The sequence below is a fragment of the Gigantopelta aegis genome, chromosome 8 (genome assembly GCF_016097555.1).
Source record: "Gigantopelta aegis isolate Gae_Host chromosome 8, Gae_host_genome, whole genome shotgun sequence".
NCBI lineage: Eukaryota > Metazoa > Mollusca > Gastropoda > Neomphalida > Peltospiridae > Gigantopelta > Gigantopelta aegis.
The window spans coordinates 75,706,322-75,728,118 of NC_054706.1; the positions used below are offsets into that span (position 1 = coordinate 75,706,322).

The following is a 21,797-nucleotide window of genomic DNA, read 5'->3' on the forward strand; positions in this document are numbered from 1 at the left end:
CATGTAAAAGATCCCTTGTTGGTAATAAAAAAACAGCAGCCCATGACTTGGTGGCTGCGGGTTTCCTCTCATTTACCTGTGTGGTTTTTAACCTGATGTCCAATTCCATACAGCCATAATTAAAAATGTATAGTACATCGTTAAATAAACCATATTCCTTCATTTGTAAAAATGGTGAACATCATAAAGAGAAAACTTCAATTTATTTACAGTAATATTACAATTAATACACACTTAATTAACTGATAAATGAAATATGATATACAATGAGTAAGCTTGCTTAAGAAAAAACACATCAAACAGATTATATAACCTGATTTACACTAACGAGACAAGATCTTCGTAGAATCCTGTCAACTAATATACACAATTCTCAAAACTGAAATGAATATTAATGTGTACATGCACACACTTGTATATATGTAATCCAACTAACAGAAAGAAATGAATGCAAAAATCATAGAATGAAAAAGAAAAGATGAAGAAGAAAAAGGTTAATCTATATAACAAAATGATGACACTGCTATCTATTAAATTCATCAAAATTACCTAAGAAGTAAAGGGACATCTAAGACAGAGCAACAAAATATATTTATCACTGAATACACACACATTCATCACACAAATATCAAATTAATCCAAAGAAAGCTTTTAAGCTTGTTTAGTTTTGACTAGTTTTTACACTTGAATTTAGTCACAAAATGTCAAAACATTTTGAATTGTAACATTACACTTGATGTTGTTTGAGTTGAAAAATTATTATTTTTATTAAACACTACTGTAAAAGGATATGGTTTACAGATTTTCCTATTGCCTAGCTAAGAGAAATTAAAACTCTAGAAAAATCTTTTTCTCCATTATTATTACATGAATGCAGGACATATCAAACACTTTTATTTTGTTTAACACCACCACTAAAGCATACTGATTTATTAATAACCACTATTGCATGTCAAACATTAGGTAATTCTGACATTTTTCCATTAGCAGCAAGGGATATTTTATATGTACTTTTCCACAGACAGGATAGCACATACCACATCCTTTGATATACATGTTGTTATGCACTAGTTGGGATTAGAAAACCCCCACTGAGGGGGTTTGATCCTATGGACAAAGCATCTCAGGCAAGTACTCTAGTGACTTAGCTAGATCTTTCCAACCAGTATATATCAAGTAGATGGAATATGGACATCGATATCAGCTTCAATGTATCATAGAGTTCATGGCACCAATTCAGCCCTCGAAAAACTGTTGCAAAATTGATCAGCAAACACATTTTTATAATTTTCAGGTATTTACTTTGTTATTATTCGTACTAAATTGCCATCGCAATATGATCTGAATTTCAACGGCTGCCAAGCTAGCCATCAGACAAGAGAGCAGATGCTTCTGAGCAATAAAGAGTTATTCTCTACAAACATACACATATATAATATATATATATATATATATATACTGCCAGTAACAAATCCATTACATGGTTCGACTGTAAAATAAAGACATCAAGCTATCTTATGTCCACAATAAAATTACAATAAATGTCACATGCACATGCTGTCAAATAAAATAACTTGATCACAACACACAACCAATGTAGCACACACAAACATCCAAAGCATTGTTGTATTCACAAATCTACAAGAGAACATTTTGATAAACTCATGAACCACTGTCAAAAGACACCAGATGTCTGTTTCAGGAGTACAAGTGATTGTTTGCTAGACTGGGTTTGGCACCTAATGTTAGAAACATGTGATGTGATAGCAGATGATAGTTCCAGTCAACTTGTTCCCGATCACTCAGCCTCCTGAACATACCAGAGGTGACGATTAAAATGACTGCAACCTTGTCTTGTCTTGATTTACCATTTCTCAACACACATTACTTTTCAAAGAGGTATGGCATGGCATTACCACTTTTTTTGTGTGTGTGGGTTATATTTGTTGTATCTGTAAAAAGCTTGTGACAACTGAAAATTATTTCACTCGGGCCATAAACATGATACGAAATGGAAGCTTGTTTAATATCCTATAATTACAAAATGGTATTATGAATTCACTTGCTTCAAAACAGGTTACAATATGTTTTGTAAGAAAGAAAACACAAGTTTATTGAAATTGCAAATGCAGTGTCTAGTAATTCTATTACAAATCGTCAGCCTCTCAGTATAATTCCCCAACTCATTTTTAAAGCTTGTGAGAAAATTAAAAACCTATTCGTAAATTAAAAGATTTCTTTAAAGATTAGAACAAATAGGCCCAAATTTACAAAGCTTGTTTCAGACTTACACATGTGTAACTAAGTACATTTACTATGCTTAAACAACAGCATTAATTTTAAGAAAAACAGGCTTAGTAAATTTGGCCTATATTGTTTTCTTCAAAAAATCTTTGAAGAATTCATTTGTTGTTTTCTTCTTCACCCCACTCTCCCAATAACTCTAAATATGAGTTAGGTAACTACGCTGAGACTGACACAATTTTGTTTCTTTTTTATAACTAGGGATGTACTATACAGATATCATCCTCGAAAAAATATTGAAACACACTGAGTGAGTGAGTGAGTGAGAACTCTCTGTACGTACCCATATACCACACACAGTTCGGCACGTCTTTCCAGTCCGGTCTCTGGGATGGCCAGAGACCCGACCCGGGACATTACACAGCAAACAACACAATGAGAACACCGTGATTGTTCCAGTCTCTTGTATTCTACTGTCAACTACATTTATATACAATTGTTAGATGCATATATCAGATTACATATACTTCTCGGTACGTAATGAAGGTATGATACAATGTAAATAAACACTCTGGATTACAATCAACGCTCAACACCATTCAGCAGAAATAAATAACGAACATAAGATTTGTTCAACATCATAAGCAATAAATAATGTAATATACACATGTTAATCATTAGAAACATACACACAAATAAATGTTTTAAAGTATGAACTTGATTATCAAATGTTTTTTTACAACTTTTTTCACTTTCAGACCATTTGATGTCCGCTACAGTCTTACTAGTAAATCTTACTAGTCCAATCTTAGCCTAAGCATTCTAGTTTTACTCCTTTGCTATGTACTTCATTGTAAAATAACAATGTTGTTGAATAGTAGAATCACAAGTAAGTGTATGCACAGTAAATGACTACACCTACAATGGTCCAACATGAAAACATTTAGTCTATCCGTTTTAATACTGAACTGCCATATAGAATATCTCTGTAAAATATTTACATTTTAGTTTTATACATTAAGTCAATATTTAAATTGTCAATTTATGTGAACCAAGGTCCAATTTGGTAAACATATTCAAATAAATAAATGTGCCAAACAACTAATTGGAAAACTGTTTAAAAGGTATTTGGAAAGAAAACCACGTGTCCAGTTGCCGATGGGATTATTTGTCCGACTGAAACCCTTACTTGTGATGTCCATGTTTGATGGCAGCCCTTTTGATTAATTTGACAAAAACATTAGTTGACTTATCAAAGAGTTAGTTGAGACCACAGTGCTCTCATTAAACTGCAGATGGTTGACTGCTTTACATGTTTTCGAAATTAATCTCAAAGTCTGTTTCAAATGAGGTATGTTTTTGTGATTCACTGCTCTGCTCATATGACTACTGTCAAAATGTACAAGTATTAGTTTAATACAATATTATGGTATTATGAATGGGTGTGGATCCAGTGGTGTGGCAGGTGTGTGTGTGTGCAAGCCACACACTTTTTTTTAAAGCCGTCTAAAAAAAAGAAAAGAAAAAAAAAGAAGCCTGGGCTGAATTCATCCCGACCGAGCAGAAAAACGTCCACTAGACTGGTTTATGCACTTCACGCTAAACCAAATGGCCACATTGGCAACCAGTGAAATGTTCGCAGGCTAAACTTTGGGCTGTTCAAACACATTTTCCCATGTCCGGCACCCATCATCCTAACCCCTCCAAAACCCTTGGATCGGCACCTGATAAAGTAGACATCTAACAACTCCCACACTATTTTGTTGTATATATTTACACGTCACTGCAAGACACGTTTCACTCAAAACTATTCTGTGTTTTCCATGGCTAACATACACTCTTTTTACAAATATTCACTGTATCTAGGTACACACACTTTACAAGTACTCATGTTACACATGTACTCAGTATTATATAGATCTACACCTCATACAGGTACTCACATTATTATATAAGTATTCAAAGTTCACAGGTACTCATCTGAAACAAGTATTTATTTAATACAGGTACTCACATTATTATATAAGTATTCAAAGTTCACAGGTACTCATCTGAAACAAGTATTTATTTAATACAGGTACTCACATTAATATATAAGTATTCAAAGTTCACAGGTACTCATCTTAAACAAGTATTTATTTAATACAAGGACTCATATCAGTATTATATAAAGACACAGATACTCATCTGAAACAAGTATTTGTTTAATACAAGGACTCATATCAGTATTATATAAAGACACAGATACTCGTCTTAAACAAGTGTTTATTTAATACAAGGACTCATATCAGTATTATATAAAGACACTCATACTGAAAATCACATTATACAGATTTAATTAACTCATATTTATATATTGTCCATTAAAAGGTGTTTTTATGTGCCTATTTTTGACAGATCGTATTATGGTATGGTGTGATCCATCTGTCTGTACATCCATCCATTTTTTTTTCTTTTTTTTTCTGGAGCATATCTTTGTAATGAAGCCAATTTTTTTTTCATATCTCCTAAGTTCAAAGGCCATAACTGTAAAAAATGAGCAAATCCCCATTTAAGCCAAACTTCATCTAGCTCATTACATGATAAAGATATAAAAAAAATTCAGCTCAATATTTTGATGCGTTGTGGGGGAAAAAAAAAAATGTCTAGAAAACAATATGTAGGAAAGAAGACAGACAGATGGAGACAAACCTATAGTCCCCATCAGTTGGGCCGGAAAGATACTTCAAATATTTTGTGTCGTCGAATCCTTGAAAATGTCACATTAATCCGTTTATACTAGTGTGTTACTTCCCTTAAGTGCCAATGTTGTTTTTATACTAAACCAGCTTATAGTTTTACTTGATATACAGCAAGCAGTCACAATTCATATCTATATAATAAATTACAACAGAAAAAAGAGAGAGAGCTACATTACACAATTTGTTTACATGTAAAAAGCAGAAGCCATTTTTAAACAAGATTAATATATTTGTTAATAAGAGCACATTTTAAGTTCACTAACGTCCTTACATACACTTTTGTAGAACATACCATACATTTAAAATTATACCATACAACTTCAAAACCAGACAGGTAAGTAGTTTTCTCAATCTCAAATCGTTGCTTTGTATTATGAAATTGCATTTCATAGGCTTAGGCTTAAACTGTATTTACATGCATAAGTCCTTTCAAGTTCGTAACATCCTGGCTAGGGATTTTTGAAGCTAACTTGGAGCTATGAAATAAAAAACCATTGTAAGTTGTGACGTCACCACAGCACACGCCATAGTGACATCACTACAGCACACGCCATAGTGATGTCATAGCTTACAATAGCTTTATGATTTTGTAGGCTAAGACAGCTTCGTAAATATCGGCCCTGCATAATAATGCTGAAACTACAACATAGAACAGCTGTAGGTAGAGTGAGTAATGGAACAAACAAAACATGTCTGATCCCACTTTACCTGCTGAGTAACTGAAAACAACAAAACATAAACAAGTGTTTAGAATAAATAAGTGAAATATGGTGCAGGTGTTAAACATAAACTTTGTTTGTCTTCTTTGTGATGTCATGATGCGCTGACGTTGTCTAGTCCATGTCAAACTGTGTTTCTGTCTTCGTCGGGGTCATGGCAGCCGCTGCCGTGCTGACTGAAGAGTCGTCATCGCTAGGACTCTCATCACCACTGCCTTGAAACAAGCTGTTTAATAAGTTACCTGAAACAACAACAAAATCAATTACATAAATCAAAAAGTCAATTACATGAAGGAAAACCAAAACCAACCGAAGAACATGTACAGGGTTAAAATTTTGTGTGTAAAAAGTACGGGTATATCAGAAATCATTTCATATGTGAAATTTAAAGCAATTTAAATACTCAATACATTATTCTTTACAATAAAAATGATAAACGTGTTATAACAGAAATAAAAATTCCATGGCATTGAATGTCTTACCTACTATAAACTTCAAATGCATGTTAAAAAAATTCCATAGGTGTAACTATACACCAAGTTTGAGTGATCTTGGAAAAATCGGAGCTAAATGAGGAAACACTCCAGCTGGAAATACCTTTATCTCGCCTCAAATTAAACCTCTTCACTAAACACACTAATCCCAACATGGATTAGTGTACAAGATATGACACACATAATTAAGCATGGTAGGCAGTTTATTTTAATTCCATGTACCACATATTATATAGAGAATAACTATATAATGACATAGGATATGGGCTTTATCCTGTGAAGGTAAGAATGGGAAATTACATGAGACTTGCCAAGCGGAATTTCTCATTCAGCGTGAACAGGAAAAAGCCCATATCCTACATCATTAACTAGTTATTATTTTTATCCTGCACTCCATAAACATTAAGGGTAAAAGCTATTATTTCTGCTATTTCAGCTACATTGTATGATGACCTAGAGGTCAAATGATGTCAAAACTCATAATCTGCTACTATATGTTTATGACTTTGCTTTCATCGGTCATCATAATCGGCCAACAGAAACAGTGGTTGCAGGATAAAATTAAAATACCTGTACAGTCTTTATTGTATACTGACAACAACATCTGCTGTGACATCATTTCTATAAAAGCTACAACAAAATGTCCAAGGCGTCATTCCATGAAGCGATCTTAGCGCTACGATCACCTTTAGTGCATTACTACCTTATGCACTTAAGGTGATCTTAGCACTAAGATCGCTTTGTGGAATGGGACCCAGGTCCTGTAAACAGCTTCACTATGCATGGCTGATCTGAGATCCACTTACCCAAATGTACCGCAAACAGTCTAGTCTGTCTTATTTTCAGTAAATTCAAATATCAATAATATAATAGAATAAACCTCTTACCGAAAAAACCTTGTTGAGTGTTCTGAGGTGGTGGCAAACCAAACCATAACTGACCAATTTTATCCAAATACTGAAAAAAACCCAACAACAATAAAAACACATTGGTTATCTATTTGATTAAACAATATATATATTTCTAATGAATGTAACTTCCAACAACCTACAACTGGTTCTGAGTGTATCACCAAGTTTTATAATGGAGAAATTAAATTAATCATTTAGTAACAACAGCTATTAAATTAATCATCAAGTATATCAAGGGTCATAACTTTAAATAAAGCTTTATTTAGTGATCTCAAACAGTTAGCAGTGTGCATGAATGCTTGTTTTAGCTAGAATTTGTAAAAAGAAAAGAAATGTCTATTTAACAACACCTCAGCACATTTCAACCTACATATAATTCAGGGTTCATACACTTAAAGGAAACATGTCACGTAACCCATATTTGCACCAACCATGTACAATTAATTATAAATTGAATCACCTAAAAAAAAAAAAAAAAAATTAAAATTAATTACTTAAAATATCTCCATAAAAAACCCCCAGATACGAGCTGTTAGCGGAAATTGCCGATCTTTAATGAGCAGGGCAATCTCGAGGTCCGTGACGTCAGAGACGCGTCGCTTGATCTGAAGCCTTACACTTAAAAGCATTAGTCCGTACCACTCATAAAGAATCTAAGACTTGCACAGCTTACCAAAACAATGAGTGTTCGTTCGCAAAACGTTTTGCTGTATTAATATGAGCTGTTAGTAAATAAATGTGTGTCAGTGATACTGAAGAAAAAACGGATAGCGAGTCGGAGGGTGGAGAAACCGATGGTGTCAGACCAGACCGGTCGACCAATTTACAGCCCGGAGCCCGAAAGTAACCAGGAGACAAAACCAAAACTCGGATGCTAATGCCGAGGTGTATACTGTTCATATTTAGCATAAAGATACACCTCGATATGATGTATTTAAATATGTAAAAAATATAAATGTAGGACAAAAAAAGTTGTTGTTTTTTTTTTTTTTTTTAGAAAATATCGCATTTTTTATGTTCGGGCTGTACATAATGAAATCTGTATGCACAGTGTAAACAAACACCCTAATTTACGACAAGGCCCTTCACTTTCATTAACCTGACTTGTAAAATAACATAAATGACTTGAGAGTATAATCAACTTTTAAACTAAATATATTTCTATTTGCATCAATAGAACGAAATGGGGTTATAGTATTTTTCTCTCATAAAAAACAGTAGCATATTATTAGGCCTATTGGTAGGGTGCGTTAGAGTAAAAACGACCACTCACGATACCCAAGTGATAATTTTCTTTTCTTTGGTACTACGTAATTGGTCAGTTTTGTAATTTTAGATGGGAAAGTCTACTTAATCAAGGGTTTTACAGCATTATTTACAGTAATGAAGCAGGGCGGCTGATAATGTCCATTAACATTGTACTATAGTCGCGACAGGTTACGCCACAATACCCTGTGATCTTAAAAAAACTGGCACGTATTTTGTACGTATGTCTAGACCGTGGTAATCACTTACCTGGTCGATACCCTGCAATATACACCTGCCAATCAGGAATCACATGTGCAGGCCACGGAAAGAAAGGACCAATTAACCAAAACAACACTCCGATTCTCAAGTCAGCCCGTGGATGAAACATAATAGTTATTTCGACACCCACAGTAGTGGTTTATTTTGTATTGAACTTCGTGTTGCTTTGGGGCTTCGGGCGACGAGGAACGTTTTTGTGACGTATTCCGACCGAAGATTAAAAACATTATTTAAAATTATTATTGTTTTCTACACGTTTTTTTAAAAACATATTTAAATACATCGTACTTAGATGTATCCTCATGCCAAATCCCATGTTTGTATATGCCATATTTAATTACTTATTGACGTTTCCTTCTTCGGACGGTGAATACAGATTTTGTTATGTAGGCCTACAGCCCTAACATGAACAGCCCTAACATGAAAAATCTTCTTTTTTCCAAAAAAATAAATAAATAAAACTTTCTACATTTTTGTTTTAACATATATAAATACATCATGCTGAGGTGTATCTTTGTGCCAAATATGTACAATGTACACCTCGGCATTCCCAACAGAGTACTGTTTTTGTCTCCGGGTAACGTTCGGGCTCCGGGCTGTAAATAGGTTGACACCAAAGTACTATGCGGTGTTGGTGTCCAATCTTTTCTTTTGCGATAAAATACACGCGTCTTTCTTCGGATACAATCCTTTGGAAAACCATAAAAAGACAATCCCGATCGTTTAAACTGTTTATTTTTACACCCAACGGCTGCGCAGTACGGCACGGTTGGACTGAAAAGATCGTAAGCCCCTTACTCCATATTTAAACAGTTAACAACAATGGAAGAGTACAGCGGCTCTGACGTCACTTCCTTTTTTTTCCGAACGCTCACGAAGAAATATGCATAAATCGTACTTTGATACTGATTAGCGTTATTTCTTCATTTTAAGTTAACTACACGTATTTTATTGTTATAAAGTTATTTGTATATTATTTTTATATCATTTTGCTTTTAAAATGAGCTATAATATGGTCTCGTGTCATGTTTCCTTTAAAACATTTTCATTTTCCAGGACTTTTAAGCACCATTTTGGTTCATTTTCCAGGACTTTTTTTAATTTCCCCAGGAGTCTGAATATATTACCTGGAAAATATTTGTTTAACGGCACCCCAGTAAACTGTTTATTCAGTGGTTGTTATGTCTCAAACATAAGCAAAACCTAATCTAAATAAGTTGTAAAAATACATAAATAAAAAAATATTGTAGTGTGCAGATTTTTTTTGACTGTGTGTGCGGGTGTGCATGCATCTGTGTCTCAATGCTGGATCTTACAGCAAAACACTACATAACCATAATACATATCTAACCACATTGTGGAAATGTTTCTGAGGGTTTCAATTATTTTTGGTCTGGATTATTTATTTTTGGTCATGATTCAGAATTATATAACTTTATATAGATGGGACGTTTTGATTGCACCAATGTCAAAGCGTAAGGCCTAAAATTGTGCCAAAATATATATGCCCAAACCAAGCAGGCCTAAATTGAGTATAAACAATGTTATATGCTAACCTCAAAAATATTTGTACCTCAATACCACTAAAATATTAAGCTTAATTTGACTGATATAAATTAAAATGGATTTCAGCAACATCTTTACCAGCTATTAACATTAATATACTAACAAGATCTAAGACTAAGGGTGCTCAGAACACACAAAAACACAGTTTTGCTCAAATTAATGAGATCTAAAACCCTGATAGAATAATAATCCATCAAAGTATTTAAAAAAAAAAAAGACTTTAATTCACTTACAAATAAACAATCAATAAATAATGTACTGAGGTATCGTTATATAAAAATAATTAAATTTTCTTTGCGTCTATACACTTTACAGCAATCTGAATGGTCCAGAAGTGCTTACTTTTTTTCGTTCATATCTTGATGAACTGAAAAATTTTAAGACACACCTACTGCCCCCCCCCCCCCCCCCACTTTTGTGTAACAAGCCGGATTATTCTGGCAATAATATTTAGATATTTTGAAGAAAATACACGTGAAAGCTACAAAAAATGTATACAATAAATTAATGGAAAATGCTATAGCAGAATAGACATGTAGATATATACGTATTGATTTACAAAAAACCCAAACCAACCCTCTTCGCTAATCATGACATGAGACTCGGTCGGTGGCCAAAGAAATCATGTAGGAAACTTCACTTCTGTAACTTACTTGTAAGCAATGTTCTACAGTTGTTGACGAAAATTAAACAGTTCCACCAACAGCATAAATGTTAGATATGTTCCCTTCGTTCACTTTCATAAAATATAAACTAAACATGAATAGGAGTATTAGGACAATTCCTTCCAATATAACTAAATGATCCGTGAAAATGCACAGCAGCTAAAGGAAATGACATCATTTACAAAAAAAATCACCGGATTCAAATAATAGTGAATGAACGTTCGTATTCTTACGCGACATAAGTATCAATGACATTTACACAAACAATACTACAGGCGTATTTAAAGCTAAACAAAATAAATTCAGTTATGTATTGTTAAAGTATGCATATAAATTTAATTATAAGATTTGACCGCAATTATATTTTGGTCCATGCAAGTATGAACCGAAAAAACTATATGCACACTTTTGTATGACCCACTACACGGGATCATACAGTGTGCACATGGTTTTTTCGGTTCATACTTGCATGAACCAAAAAATAATTGCGGTCAATTCTTAAATAAATAAATAAAATTTTATGTTTAATATATATTATCCAGATTTTTAAAATTAAAAAAAAAATCACTCTTCTACCCAAAACTATTAAGAAAAAGAGACAGTAATGTTTAAATACCGGTATTATCCACATCTATTATTTCCAAAAATAAATAAATTAATTAATTAAAAAAAATAAAATAAAAAATAAAAATAATAAAAAAAAAAAATTGCAAGTCACTAAACGTCCAACATTTACGGTATTATGTTTATAGGTCAGTGCTTATAGAGTACATGCATGTACTTTAAATCATTATTTATTTGTGTTTTTAAAAAAGTACCTAATGACAAAATTACATAAATCATATAAATATGTTTTATTTTCATTACTAATTATTTTAAACTCATTAGTGACATCGTGTTTCAAATACGAAATGTCCCGGAATTATACCCGTTTCCGTGAGTAACTAAATGTCAACCACATTTATCATGAATAGCACAAACATAACCTCTTTAAGTGGCCTCTTTGGTACCACCAAATTAGATCACAAACATTCAAAACTAACCCATAAAATTATTGTTTATTTAGTTAACTGGTCGCTTCGTTGACATGCCTTGACACCTGGATACTGTTTTGTTGGGTACTGGGTCGTCTAAGACTTCAATGGAGATCAAAAGAATATGTGTCAACTACAAGTTCTCAACTTTTGCATGAGTCTCGCTGCACAGAAGCATAGCAGACATAAGCCTTAGGAGTATTTGTTTTGTTGGAAGGCGCTGGTTACAGCTATCTACTAAATTATTTATCTTTGACAATAGTTTCAAACTCACAAACCCAGACTGCTTACAGTTACATAATTTATTCAATCAATCACAAGATGTGTTCATTTATGTCCACACCTTCTTACTGTGTATACATTTTAACTGACCAATGGCAGACGACCTCTTATAATTACTGTTGCATGAAGGATATAGTTTGGAACCAGACGTCAAATGCGATCATTTATAAATATAAAAAATAGTAAAATTCCAGGACTTTCCAGGGGGTTAATTATTTTTCCAGGAGTTTTAAGCACTTTCCAGGGTTTTCCAGGATGCATGCAAACCCTGTAATTGGTCTCTAGCATTTACTATAACACACATCATGCTTAAAAAGCATTTAGTCTAGGCTCAACACTAATAGCGTCCGATACTTTTTACGCTATGGTAACATCATACAAGCTGCATGCATATGATATCTTTAGAAAGATAAAAGTAAAAAAAAAATTTATGACACCACTAGAGCATATTGATTTATTAATCATCGGCTATTGGATGTCAAAGTTTGACCAAATCTAAGAGAGGAAACCTGCTATATTTTTCCATTAGTAGCAAGGAATCTTTTATATGCACCATCCCACAGACAGGATAGCACATCCCACAGCATTTGATATACCAGTCGTGGTGCACTGGCTGGAACAAGAAATAGCCCAATAGGCCCACCGAGAGGGATCAATCCTAGACTGACAGCCCATCAGTTTTAGTGATTTCCCTAGAAATTAGGCAAGGCATGGTAGACCAAACACTTCTAGGGCATTCTCACCATTTTCGGGGCACTTGTTTTTCATTAAAAATACACAAAAATTAATTGAAATAAACATTAATGTAATTTATGTGCTTGCTTTAATAAATGAATGGCAAAAGATATAAAAGGCATATTTTATTAATTAATAATACCATTTTGGGTGTTTTATAAATGCAATTTTAGAATTAATTATTGAAAAAGGCTTGTTTAATCTCAGGGCAGCATGGCACTGATTAAGGCAAGATGGTGCTAGACTATTGAGGCATGGTGCTGCACCATGCTAAAACCAGCTAGGGAAAACACTAAGTTTACCATTGGGCTACATCCCACCCACATAATGTTATTAGGAAGGAAGGAAGGAAATGTTTTATTTAACAACACACTCAACACATTTTATTTACGGTTTATGGAATCAGACATATGACTGAATGACAACAAGCTGAGCTGTAGAAAGTCCACTCTTGTTTTAATTTTGTATTTACCTTGTATGAGGTTAAATAAGTAAGCCAGAGTATTTTTCAGAGCCTAAAATGTAACAGGAGATAGTTGAGATCAAAGTCTACTTGAAAATGAAAGTAAAAATAATCACGTTTCTGAACACTCACCTCTCTGTAGCTGGGGTCTCTGTTCAGAGTGGTCTGGTATTTCTCACACAGTATCGTAAACACAGCTAGCTTTCCACTGTAAGATATACAAACGAAAACTTAGTTGAAATTAAAACACCTCAGCATATTAGCTGTTTAATTGTGACATTAAAGTATAATATAAAGAAAAAACCCTCAAGGGGACTGTCCTGAGTTTGCAGCCATTGTAAGATGTTTCCGACTAAGAGTCTTTTAGGTGACTAAATTAATTTTCTTCTTTAGAATATCAGTGTCTGTATATCCAATGTCTTTGCATTTGTATACTAATGTTTGTAGGAGTCATTTTTCATTTTAATTTGTAATATATATTGAGGATACTCCCCGAGTGTCTTGTGATATCATAATTTATCAGCACGAGTTGACAAAAGTATGAAATCCAAGGTTTGCCTAGGATTTTTATACTTTAATCAGAGTGCTGATAAATTATGATATCATAAGACACAAGGGGTATTATTTTTATCATCCATTATCATCATTTTCATTTGCAACAATTGTAAACAATATCAGTATTGTGGGTTGAATGTCACTATATTTGGCAGCAGAACGACAGTGGCGTGACGTCACTTATGATAGGTTAAGTGCCGAAACATACACAGTGATGTAACACAAGAAGCGATATCTCTTAGAAGAAATAGCAAATTGTAATGCCAGCAATATCTCCTACAAAAGCCTTTAATGGATGATAAATATTTTTTATATGTACCAGAAAGTGTATTTAATATGTAATTTTTTGTCATTAAAAAGTCTGTTAGTTGGAAACTTCTTACAATGGAAGCCAACTGAGGACTTTCCCTTTAGGTAGAAACACAACATAAAACAGAGGATCTTTAATTATCTCTTATATCTATTACTTAATGCAATACTTAACTTCATAAACAAATCGCTTCTTCAAACAAAACATGGTAGTCATATCAAAATAGATGCAAACAAAACATAACATTAATTTTCTGTGAAGCAATATTGTAACCAGTAAACAAATAATGACATTAAACACAACCTACCTTGCTAAAGCTATCAGAACAAACTTGATTCAAAGCTTCGCTATAAAATTAAGACTTTAATAGGAAACAATATTTGTCTGTAAAAGTTAAAACTGACCTTTCTAAAGCTATCAATAAGAACCACACGAAGTTCAGCAATGGTTTGACAAAGGGAGGTCCGTTCTGGATAGCCGGGTGGTTCTGGGTGTACGCAGTAAATGCAGCGGATGCTGTGGCTTTGTTCTGAAGGCACAAATATCTACAGACACAAAAATTAGAAATATTACATTTTTTGTGGTTTATATTTTCTTTTCAAAGTAGTAGTATTCAGGGGTAGGAATTGGTGAACTATAAAAAAGAGGAAATCTAGAGGGGCCCGGGGTGGTGAACTGAGAAAAAGAGGAAATCTAGAGGGGTCCGGGTAGTGAACTGTAAAAAAAGAGAAAAAATCTAGAGGGGTCCGGGGTGATGAACTGTAAAAAAAAAAGGAGGAAATCTAGAGGGGTCCGGGGACAAGGACAATTAAAATGCGAGGAAACGCAATGTTCCATGAGAGGAAAACCGCGGATCCGATGAGAATTCCCACCCCTGAGTATTTGATCATAAAATATTACACTTTATAAACCCTAAGACATGTATTGATAATCCAATACCTTTCACTTCGTAAAATTTGTATCAAACTTTATACATGCGATTTCACTGACGAGTAGTTTGGTGCCAAAGTGAAACAATGGACCAAGCATGTATACAATAATTGAACAAGACACAGTCATCACCAACATGTGAGTGGGTTCCAAGTGGCAATAAACAAGTCCATGTTTAAACATCTATTGTGTTTTACTGTTTTTAAAATTGGATAAGGTCCAAACTACTATAACGACTACCAACTTCTGACTACTGTTAACAACTTGGCAATTCAAGCAAAAAGCAGAAGCACCATATCACCAACTATTTCAGCACCAGTCTGAAACATGCAAAGTACGTACTGTAGAACAGCCTGAGCTATAAATAGATCCACCTCTGATGGGTAGCCCTTTGTTATATGATACTCTATCAACATCGAGGCACACAGTTTGCCATCCGTTGAATGGATTAGATGATATCTTGCTTGCACATAGTTCTTTTCTGTAAGAAACAAAGATAAATATGAGACACGTGTAAAAGATTATCACAATTTGTGACTGAATGGTATTCAGATGAACTGGGATTTAACTACAGTGTTTTTGTTTGTTTTTTACAATTTAAATTTTTTTTAATTTAAAATTTGTTTAATACACTGTTTTGTTTCTTTTAATTATAGGCCTTTCGTTATAACGGGTAAAACCGTTAATACATGTATGCACATTTTGTTTTTACAAAAAACATACTTGTATGTATTTAAATGAACACCTTAGACCTATACATAAACCCAGGGTTCATACACCCTTTTCAAGTTGATTTTCCACTATCCAAATAACACAATTCCATGACTATATGATTATCGTTTAAATTTTAGTGATGAACTGTATTAAAACAGTAATATCACTGCTAACTTCATTTTAGGCCCAAAACACACCAAAGCTGGGTCTGGTGTATTTTGACATCTGAAAGAAATCTTTTATTTAACGATGCACTCAACACATTTTATTTACGGTTATATGGCATCAGACATATGGTTAAGGACCACACAGATAGAGAGGAAACCCACTGTCACCACTTCATGGGCTACTCTTTTCGATTAGCAGCAAGGGTTCTTTTATATGCACCATCCCACAGACAGGGTAGTACATACCACAGCCTTTGATATATCTGCAGCTGCCAGTATGAAAATATAGTGCATGTTCTATGTCGTCTGTTGCCAGATCTGTAGTTCACATCAGCATACACGTTGTGAGTTTCATTTTCGTCTGGTACCATACTTGCCAGACTGGCTTCAGTGTGTTTTGGGCCTTAGGTGACAAAGAACAGTTAACTGTTTCTCAGTTGTATGCATAATGATGCATTACATTTCCAACATAATGCTGTAATAGCAAAACAAATACAAGTCAACTGACTAATTCTAACTAGAACCAGTTCAGACAATTGGATTTACAGATTTAAGAATTATACATTTCATTAAACATTTTATCTTTGGGAGTCTTTTTTTTTTCAGATTGAAGGAAGGGGTGGAAGCAATAGTATGACTTTCCACGTTTTCCACGATGTGTGCAAACCCTGCAAACCAAAGATTGAAATAAGCACATATACCATTAAACAAATATTAATTTCCATTTCTTTGCACAATACCTTGCCAGAACAGAGCTCCAAACTGCTGGTGTAGGTCAGGATGGCCACGTTTGTGATTGGAGTCCATCTTTGCCGTCCATTTAATGGCCGACGCCAAATACTGGTGTCTTTCTGGACAATCAAGATCCATCTTACGAAACAGTGACACAACTTTGTCTGCAGGTTAATAATACAGATGTTATAAAATATGAGTCAGGCATAATATGGCTAAATATAAGGAAGATACTATAAATGTACATAACTACACGTCACTAGTACACATGGATCACAACCATCTTAATGGTACAAAAACAGTCACTTTACTTAAACAAGGAATGGTTTAACAAAGTATTTTCTTGTTGAATCATTACATAGCAATTTATACAAAAGTTTAACAACAAAATATTCATTTACTACATAAAAAATAATTAAATGAAGAATTATGCAGTATATCCTTGTAAAAGTAATGAAATTAGGAAATACTTTTTTGTTTCTCTGCATAAAATGTTGATTATGTGGCTGCTGACATGAGATGACGTACCGATATTGTCTGATGTTATCGGTTGTCTGGAATTATTGAGACATTCTACAAGCAGCATGGCCAAATCAGCTCCACTTACTAACTGCAAGATGAAAATCACAACACATGTTATTTAATGATTAATACCTCATTTTATCATCCATTAAAAGCTTTTGTAGGAGATATCACTGGCACTATAATTGCGATATCTCCTGCGATATTCTCCTAGGAGATATCACTTCTTTTTGTTATGTCACTGTGTGTTTCAGCTACATGTATAACGCTACCATTAGTGAAGTCACGCCACTGTCATTCTGCTAGTTAACGAGTCTACAGCTAGTGACATTCAACCAACATTACTGACATTGTTTACAATTGTCACAAATGAAAAGAATGATAATGGATGATAAAAAGAATACCCCCCTCGTGTCTTGTGATATCATAATTTATCAGCATTCATTAATAAAGGTATAAAAATCCTTGGCAAGCCTCGGATTTCATACTTTTGTCAACTCCAGCTCATAAATTATGATATCACAAGACACTCAGGGGGTATTCTCTATGTATACAGATTAAGGATATTGCTTTAGTTCGGAAATGCTCCACAAAATAAGAATACAGTAGAAATGATCCACAAAATAAGGATTCAGCAAGTTGAATCAATCACGGTTGCAATGTATTTTAAGACAGATTCGCATATATTATGTTCTGGATGAACTACATTCTAAGTATTTAAATACATGTAATACAAAATGCCTATGACAACTGTCAGTTCTTATCGACTGAACAGAAATCCAGTAGAGTGAAGACACACCTACAGTACTTGTATCTAAATCCTGGATGACTCTACTAACCAAGAACTATGCATAAAGGAAGCTAGTTGTTATGAAGAGAGACTGTGTGTCAGGCCTTTCAAAAATGAAAATTGGCCCAAACCATTTATGGGTTAAGCAGGTAATCAATTTCTTTTGTGCATAACTCAACATGACTATTTCAAGGATGTCGTAAACTTAATGCTTTACAAAAATAGGTTATTCAAAACTAAACCTGCAGGAGGGATGCTTCAACAAAACAACCTGTCTCTAGTGTTTTCCCTAGAAATTTGGCAAGGCATGGTAGACTAAGACACTTTTGAGGCATTTTCACTATTTTCAGGGCATGTTTTTTTCATTAAAGAAAATAACATTAATTGAAATGAAAAGAAATGTAATTAATGTGCTTGCTTTAATAAATAAATTGCGAAATACATAACAGGAACATTACATCAATTAATCATATATATTTTTTAGTGTTTTATAAAGGCAATTTTAGAATTAATTATTGAAAAAGGCTCGTTTAATCTCAGGGCAGCATGGTGCCGATTAAGGCAAGATGATGCTAGACTACTGAGGCATGGTGCTGCACCATGCTAAAACAAGCTAGGGAAAACACTATAGTTCGCAATGGTCACAGGCCTAGGTGTAGTGGCACACCTTCCCATTAAGTCGTTAAACTCACTGTTGGTGGGAGCCGGTACTGGGATATGAACCAAGTACCTAACAGCCGTAAGACCGATGGTTTAACCATTATGCCACAAAAAGGCACTGAATGTAAATAAGTCATACTACTTTCCATGCACATTTGAATGCAGCATTAGTCTTGTTCAACAAGACTTCAGCATTAGTCTTGTTCAACAAGACTTCTTAAAGTTATTGCATCAGGTCAGATGCTCCAAGATTTTGTTCAGCCACAATATTGTTGCAGCCAAAAATGTATAAACGGAATAGTAACAGGCAGATTTTGCTATTCCATGGTATAGAGCAGCTATATATGACAGAATACTGTAAGATTTCAGGGATACCTCAAAACAATGGCAAATTTATTTTGATTTGTCGAATACATTCCATGTGATAATTGTTATTTTATTAAAAAATAACAGTTTTTGCAATTATTGAAGTTTAAATAGATGATTTGGTGAAATTTCCTGCTCTCCCAGAGCTAGTCCTGGATTTGTTTTACTATTACATTTGTAAAATCACTAATCTCGGAATAGTAAATACTTCCAAATGGCACTACTTTGACCCCTGTTTGATAAATGAATTTCACCTGGTTATGTTCAAGCAAAACAAGAGCCCCTCTGTAGAGCAGATCCAAGGCCTCTGCATATTTCTGTTGTACATTATACCTGAAAATTACATAAAGAGTTTACAAATTACACCAAACCTGCAGGAGTACTTTAATTAATATTTCCTGCTACAGAGACATGTAATGGGGATGACTTATAGCAAATGCTATTTTTAAAAATTCAGACAAGTCTTTAGCAATAATTGTACTACAAATAATATAAAATGTTATATTTCCAAGTAATTCAATGATTCAGACCAAGCTTAGGTGGTTCTTCCATTGACGAATGGGTGCAATAAATCTGTATAACTACACAATCTTTTTAAATCGTAATTCCTGTCAATGAGCAAAATTTCCGTATCGCATCATGTAATGTCACTTATAATTGGCATTTAATAAAACTTCGAAAGTTACTGCATAAACTTACAAGTGGTGTGCATGGTTATTGCACTTTCAGTTTTAATTGATAACACATAGACCCAGGACTTTCCTTTAGCCCTGTCACCTGTGGTAAATCGCCACACTTCAACATATCTGTTCCAAATGCATTAACCACTAAACAACAGACTAACTCAATTGAATTAGTTGATTAACTGTTTTATGGAGAGGCATTTTTGCATTCTCACAGAATAAACCAAATGTTCACAAAATATAACATCTGGAATTTAAAAAATCTGTATTGAATGTATTTGGGTCCAGATTTTGAACTATTTACATATATTTTTTGTAAATGTCCGTAACAAATAGTTATACACCCTTAGCTTCTTAAATCAACATGGCACCCACTTGACACATGATACAGTAGCTCGAGTAGTTCACCAAGGTAAACATCTACTAATTATAGCTAAAAAAAAAAAAAAAAAAAATTAAAACAAAAAGAGTAAAAATTAATAATAAATAAATAAATAAATAAAACCCTTAAAATAACTAATGACCTGCAATGATAATTAAACTAAGATTTTTTTTAAAGAAAAAAAAAGAAGAGAAAAACCTTTGAAACACATGTAAGCAATGGCCTGTAATAATAATATTAAAAAAATAATAATAATAATTTTTAAAAAAGTAAATAAATGAAGGCCTTAAAATAAGTAATGACCTGTACTGACAATCATTATTTTTTTAATAATAATAAAAAAGAATAATACACCCCAAAACTTGAATGTGATATTATTATTAATAATGCATATAATGCAACCCATACAGAGCACATATATAGAAACAAAAATAAAATAAATAATCAATTCCATTCAGTTCAACAATATTTCTTTTTATTGCTTGATATGAATAATTCTCGTTCCGCAATATTTTCATTCCGCATTTTCGATGTGCAAGGATAAAAATAGCTTTCAAATGTTTAAATGTGTCATCTTCAAACATCTAATCCTGGAAAGGTTACCAAAGGTATTGTACTTAATATTTTTGTCTGAAATTTATTAAAATATGTTGTTGTACGTGTTGAGGCTCTTAAATAAAGCACATATGCCTGATTTTATTAAATCGTGATTGCAAATAGAAAATTCAATCCAATGGATAAACGTTACGGCACAGCAATAAATATCACAATAATAAATATAGTGCCGGAGACGTTTATCTTGATGAACTATAGCTCGAGTAACCTCTAGCCCTCCCCTTATTGATATGTTGTAGGGGAGGGCTAGAGGTGACTTGAGCTAAAGAGACATTAACTAATGAAGGTTTTAAAAAACATTAATCCAAATATTAATCAATAAATTACACATTGCTACGTTCGATTCGGACTAAAAATAAATATGTTTGGCCTTAACCGTTACCCTTATTTTGAGTGAAATGCCAAAGCAAAGTCCAGCTTTCAGTTTCATCAAAATCACTCGTTAAATACAATATTATAAAAGCAGAAATATCTGCGTCTAGTGATAGTGCAGGGCGCACATTAAGTCAAAGAACCTCACTTTCTACGTCCCTTCGGACTACGTCTAGCGAATGTCACTGTGCTTAGTGCACAACTTGCCACAAGCATGACAAGTCTTAGCCTTAGCCTAACCCAAAGGAAGGTTCTCGATTTGTACACGTCGTCATCATAAAATGACTTTATAAATATCCACGATTACGTGACTACTGAATGGGAAATACACGAACATCACACCTAAAATAAAGTGTTCTGTACATTTGATGAGCTTCATAAAAATTGCCTGCATCTATGCAAGCTTGGCATTTGGCTACCACCCTGTCAACACCACGAGTCGCCATACTAAATTGAGTACATACAAAAGTGAGGACTAATGAAATCCGAAATAAGTATAATGTTCAAAATAATGCCAAACCGAAACATTTAAATTATTATTATTATTAATAATTAATAATACATAAATATATAATACATAACTCCAATATTAAAATCAATAAATAACAAAACAATATA

General features: G+C 33.5%; 1 protein-coding gene across 1 annotated transcript; it reads right to left on the reverse strand.

Moving 5' to 3' along the window:
* Nucleotides 1-186: 186 nt before the first annotated feature.
* On the reverse strand, nucleotides 187-21,619 carry LOC121378562 (Golgi to ER traffic protein 4 homolog). Its single transcript, XM_041506794.1, has 9 exons — nucleotides 21,522-21,619; nucleotides 19,382-19,460; nucleotides 17,318-17,399; nucleotides 16,798-16,953; nucleotides 15,519-15,657; nucleotides 14,651-14,791; nucleotides 13,514-13,589; nucleotides 7,086-7,155; nucleotides 187-5,946 (listed from the first exon to the last, which is right to left on the reverse strand). The coding sequence occupies exons 1-9, from the start codon at nucleotides 21,542-21,544 to the stop codon at nucleotides 5,819-5,821; spliced, it is 894 nt and encodes a 297-aa protein (XP_041362728.1). The 5' UTR covers nucleotides 21,545-21,619; the 3' UTR covers nucleotides 187-5,818.
* Between the last annotated feature and the right edge of the window lie 178 nt (nucleotides 21,620-21,797).

Bases quoted from the DNA above. Each gene is read 5' to 3' on its own strand.
- LOC121378562 (XM_041506794.1), bottom strand. From the start codon at position 21,544: ATGTACAGAACACTTTATTTTAG. The intron at 19,461-21,521 runs GTGTGATGTTCG...TGTAATTTTCAG, and splicing joins TACAGAACACTTTATTTTAG to GTATAATGTACAACAGAAAT. The intron at 17,400-19,381 runs GTGAAATTCATT...TTCATCTTGCAG, and splicing joins TTTTGCTTGAACATAACCAG to TTAGTAAGTGGAGCTGATTT.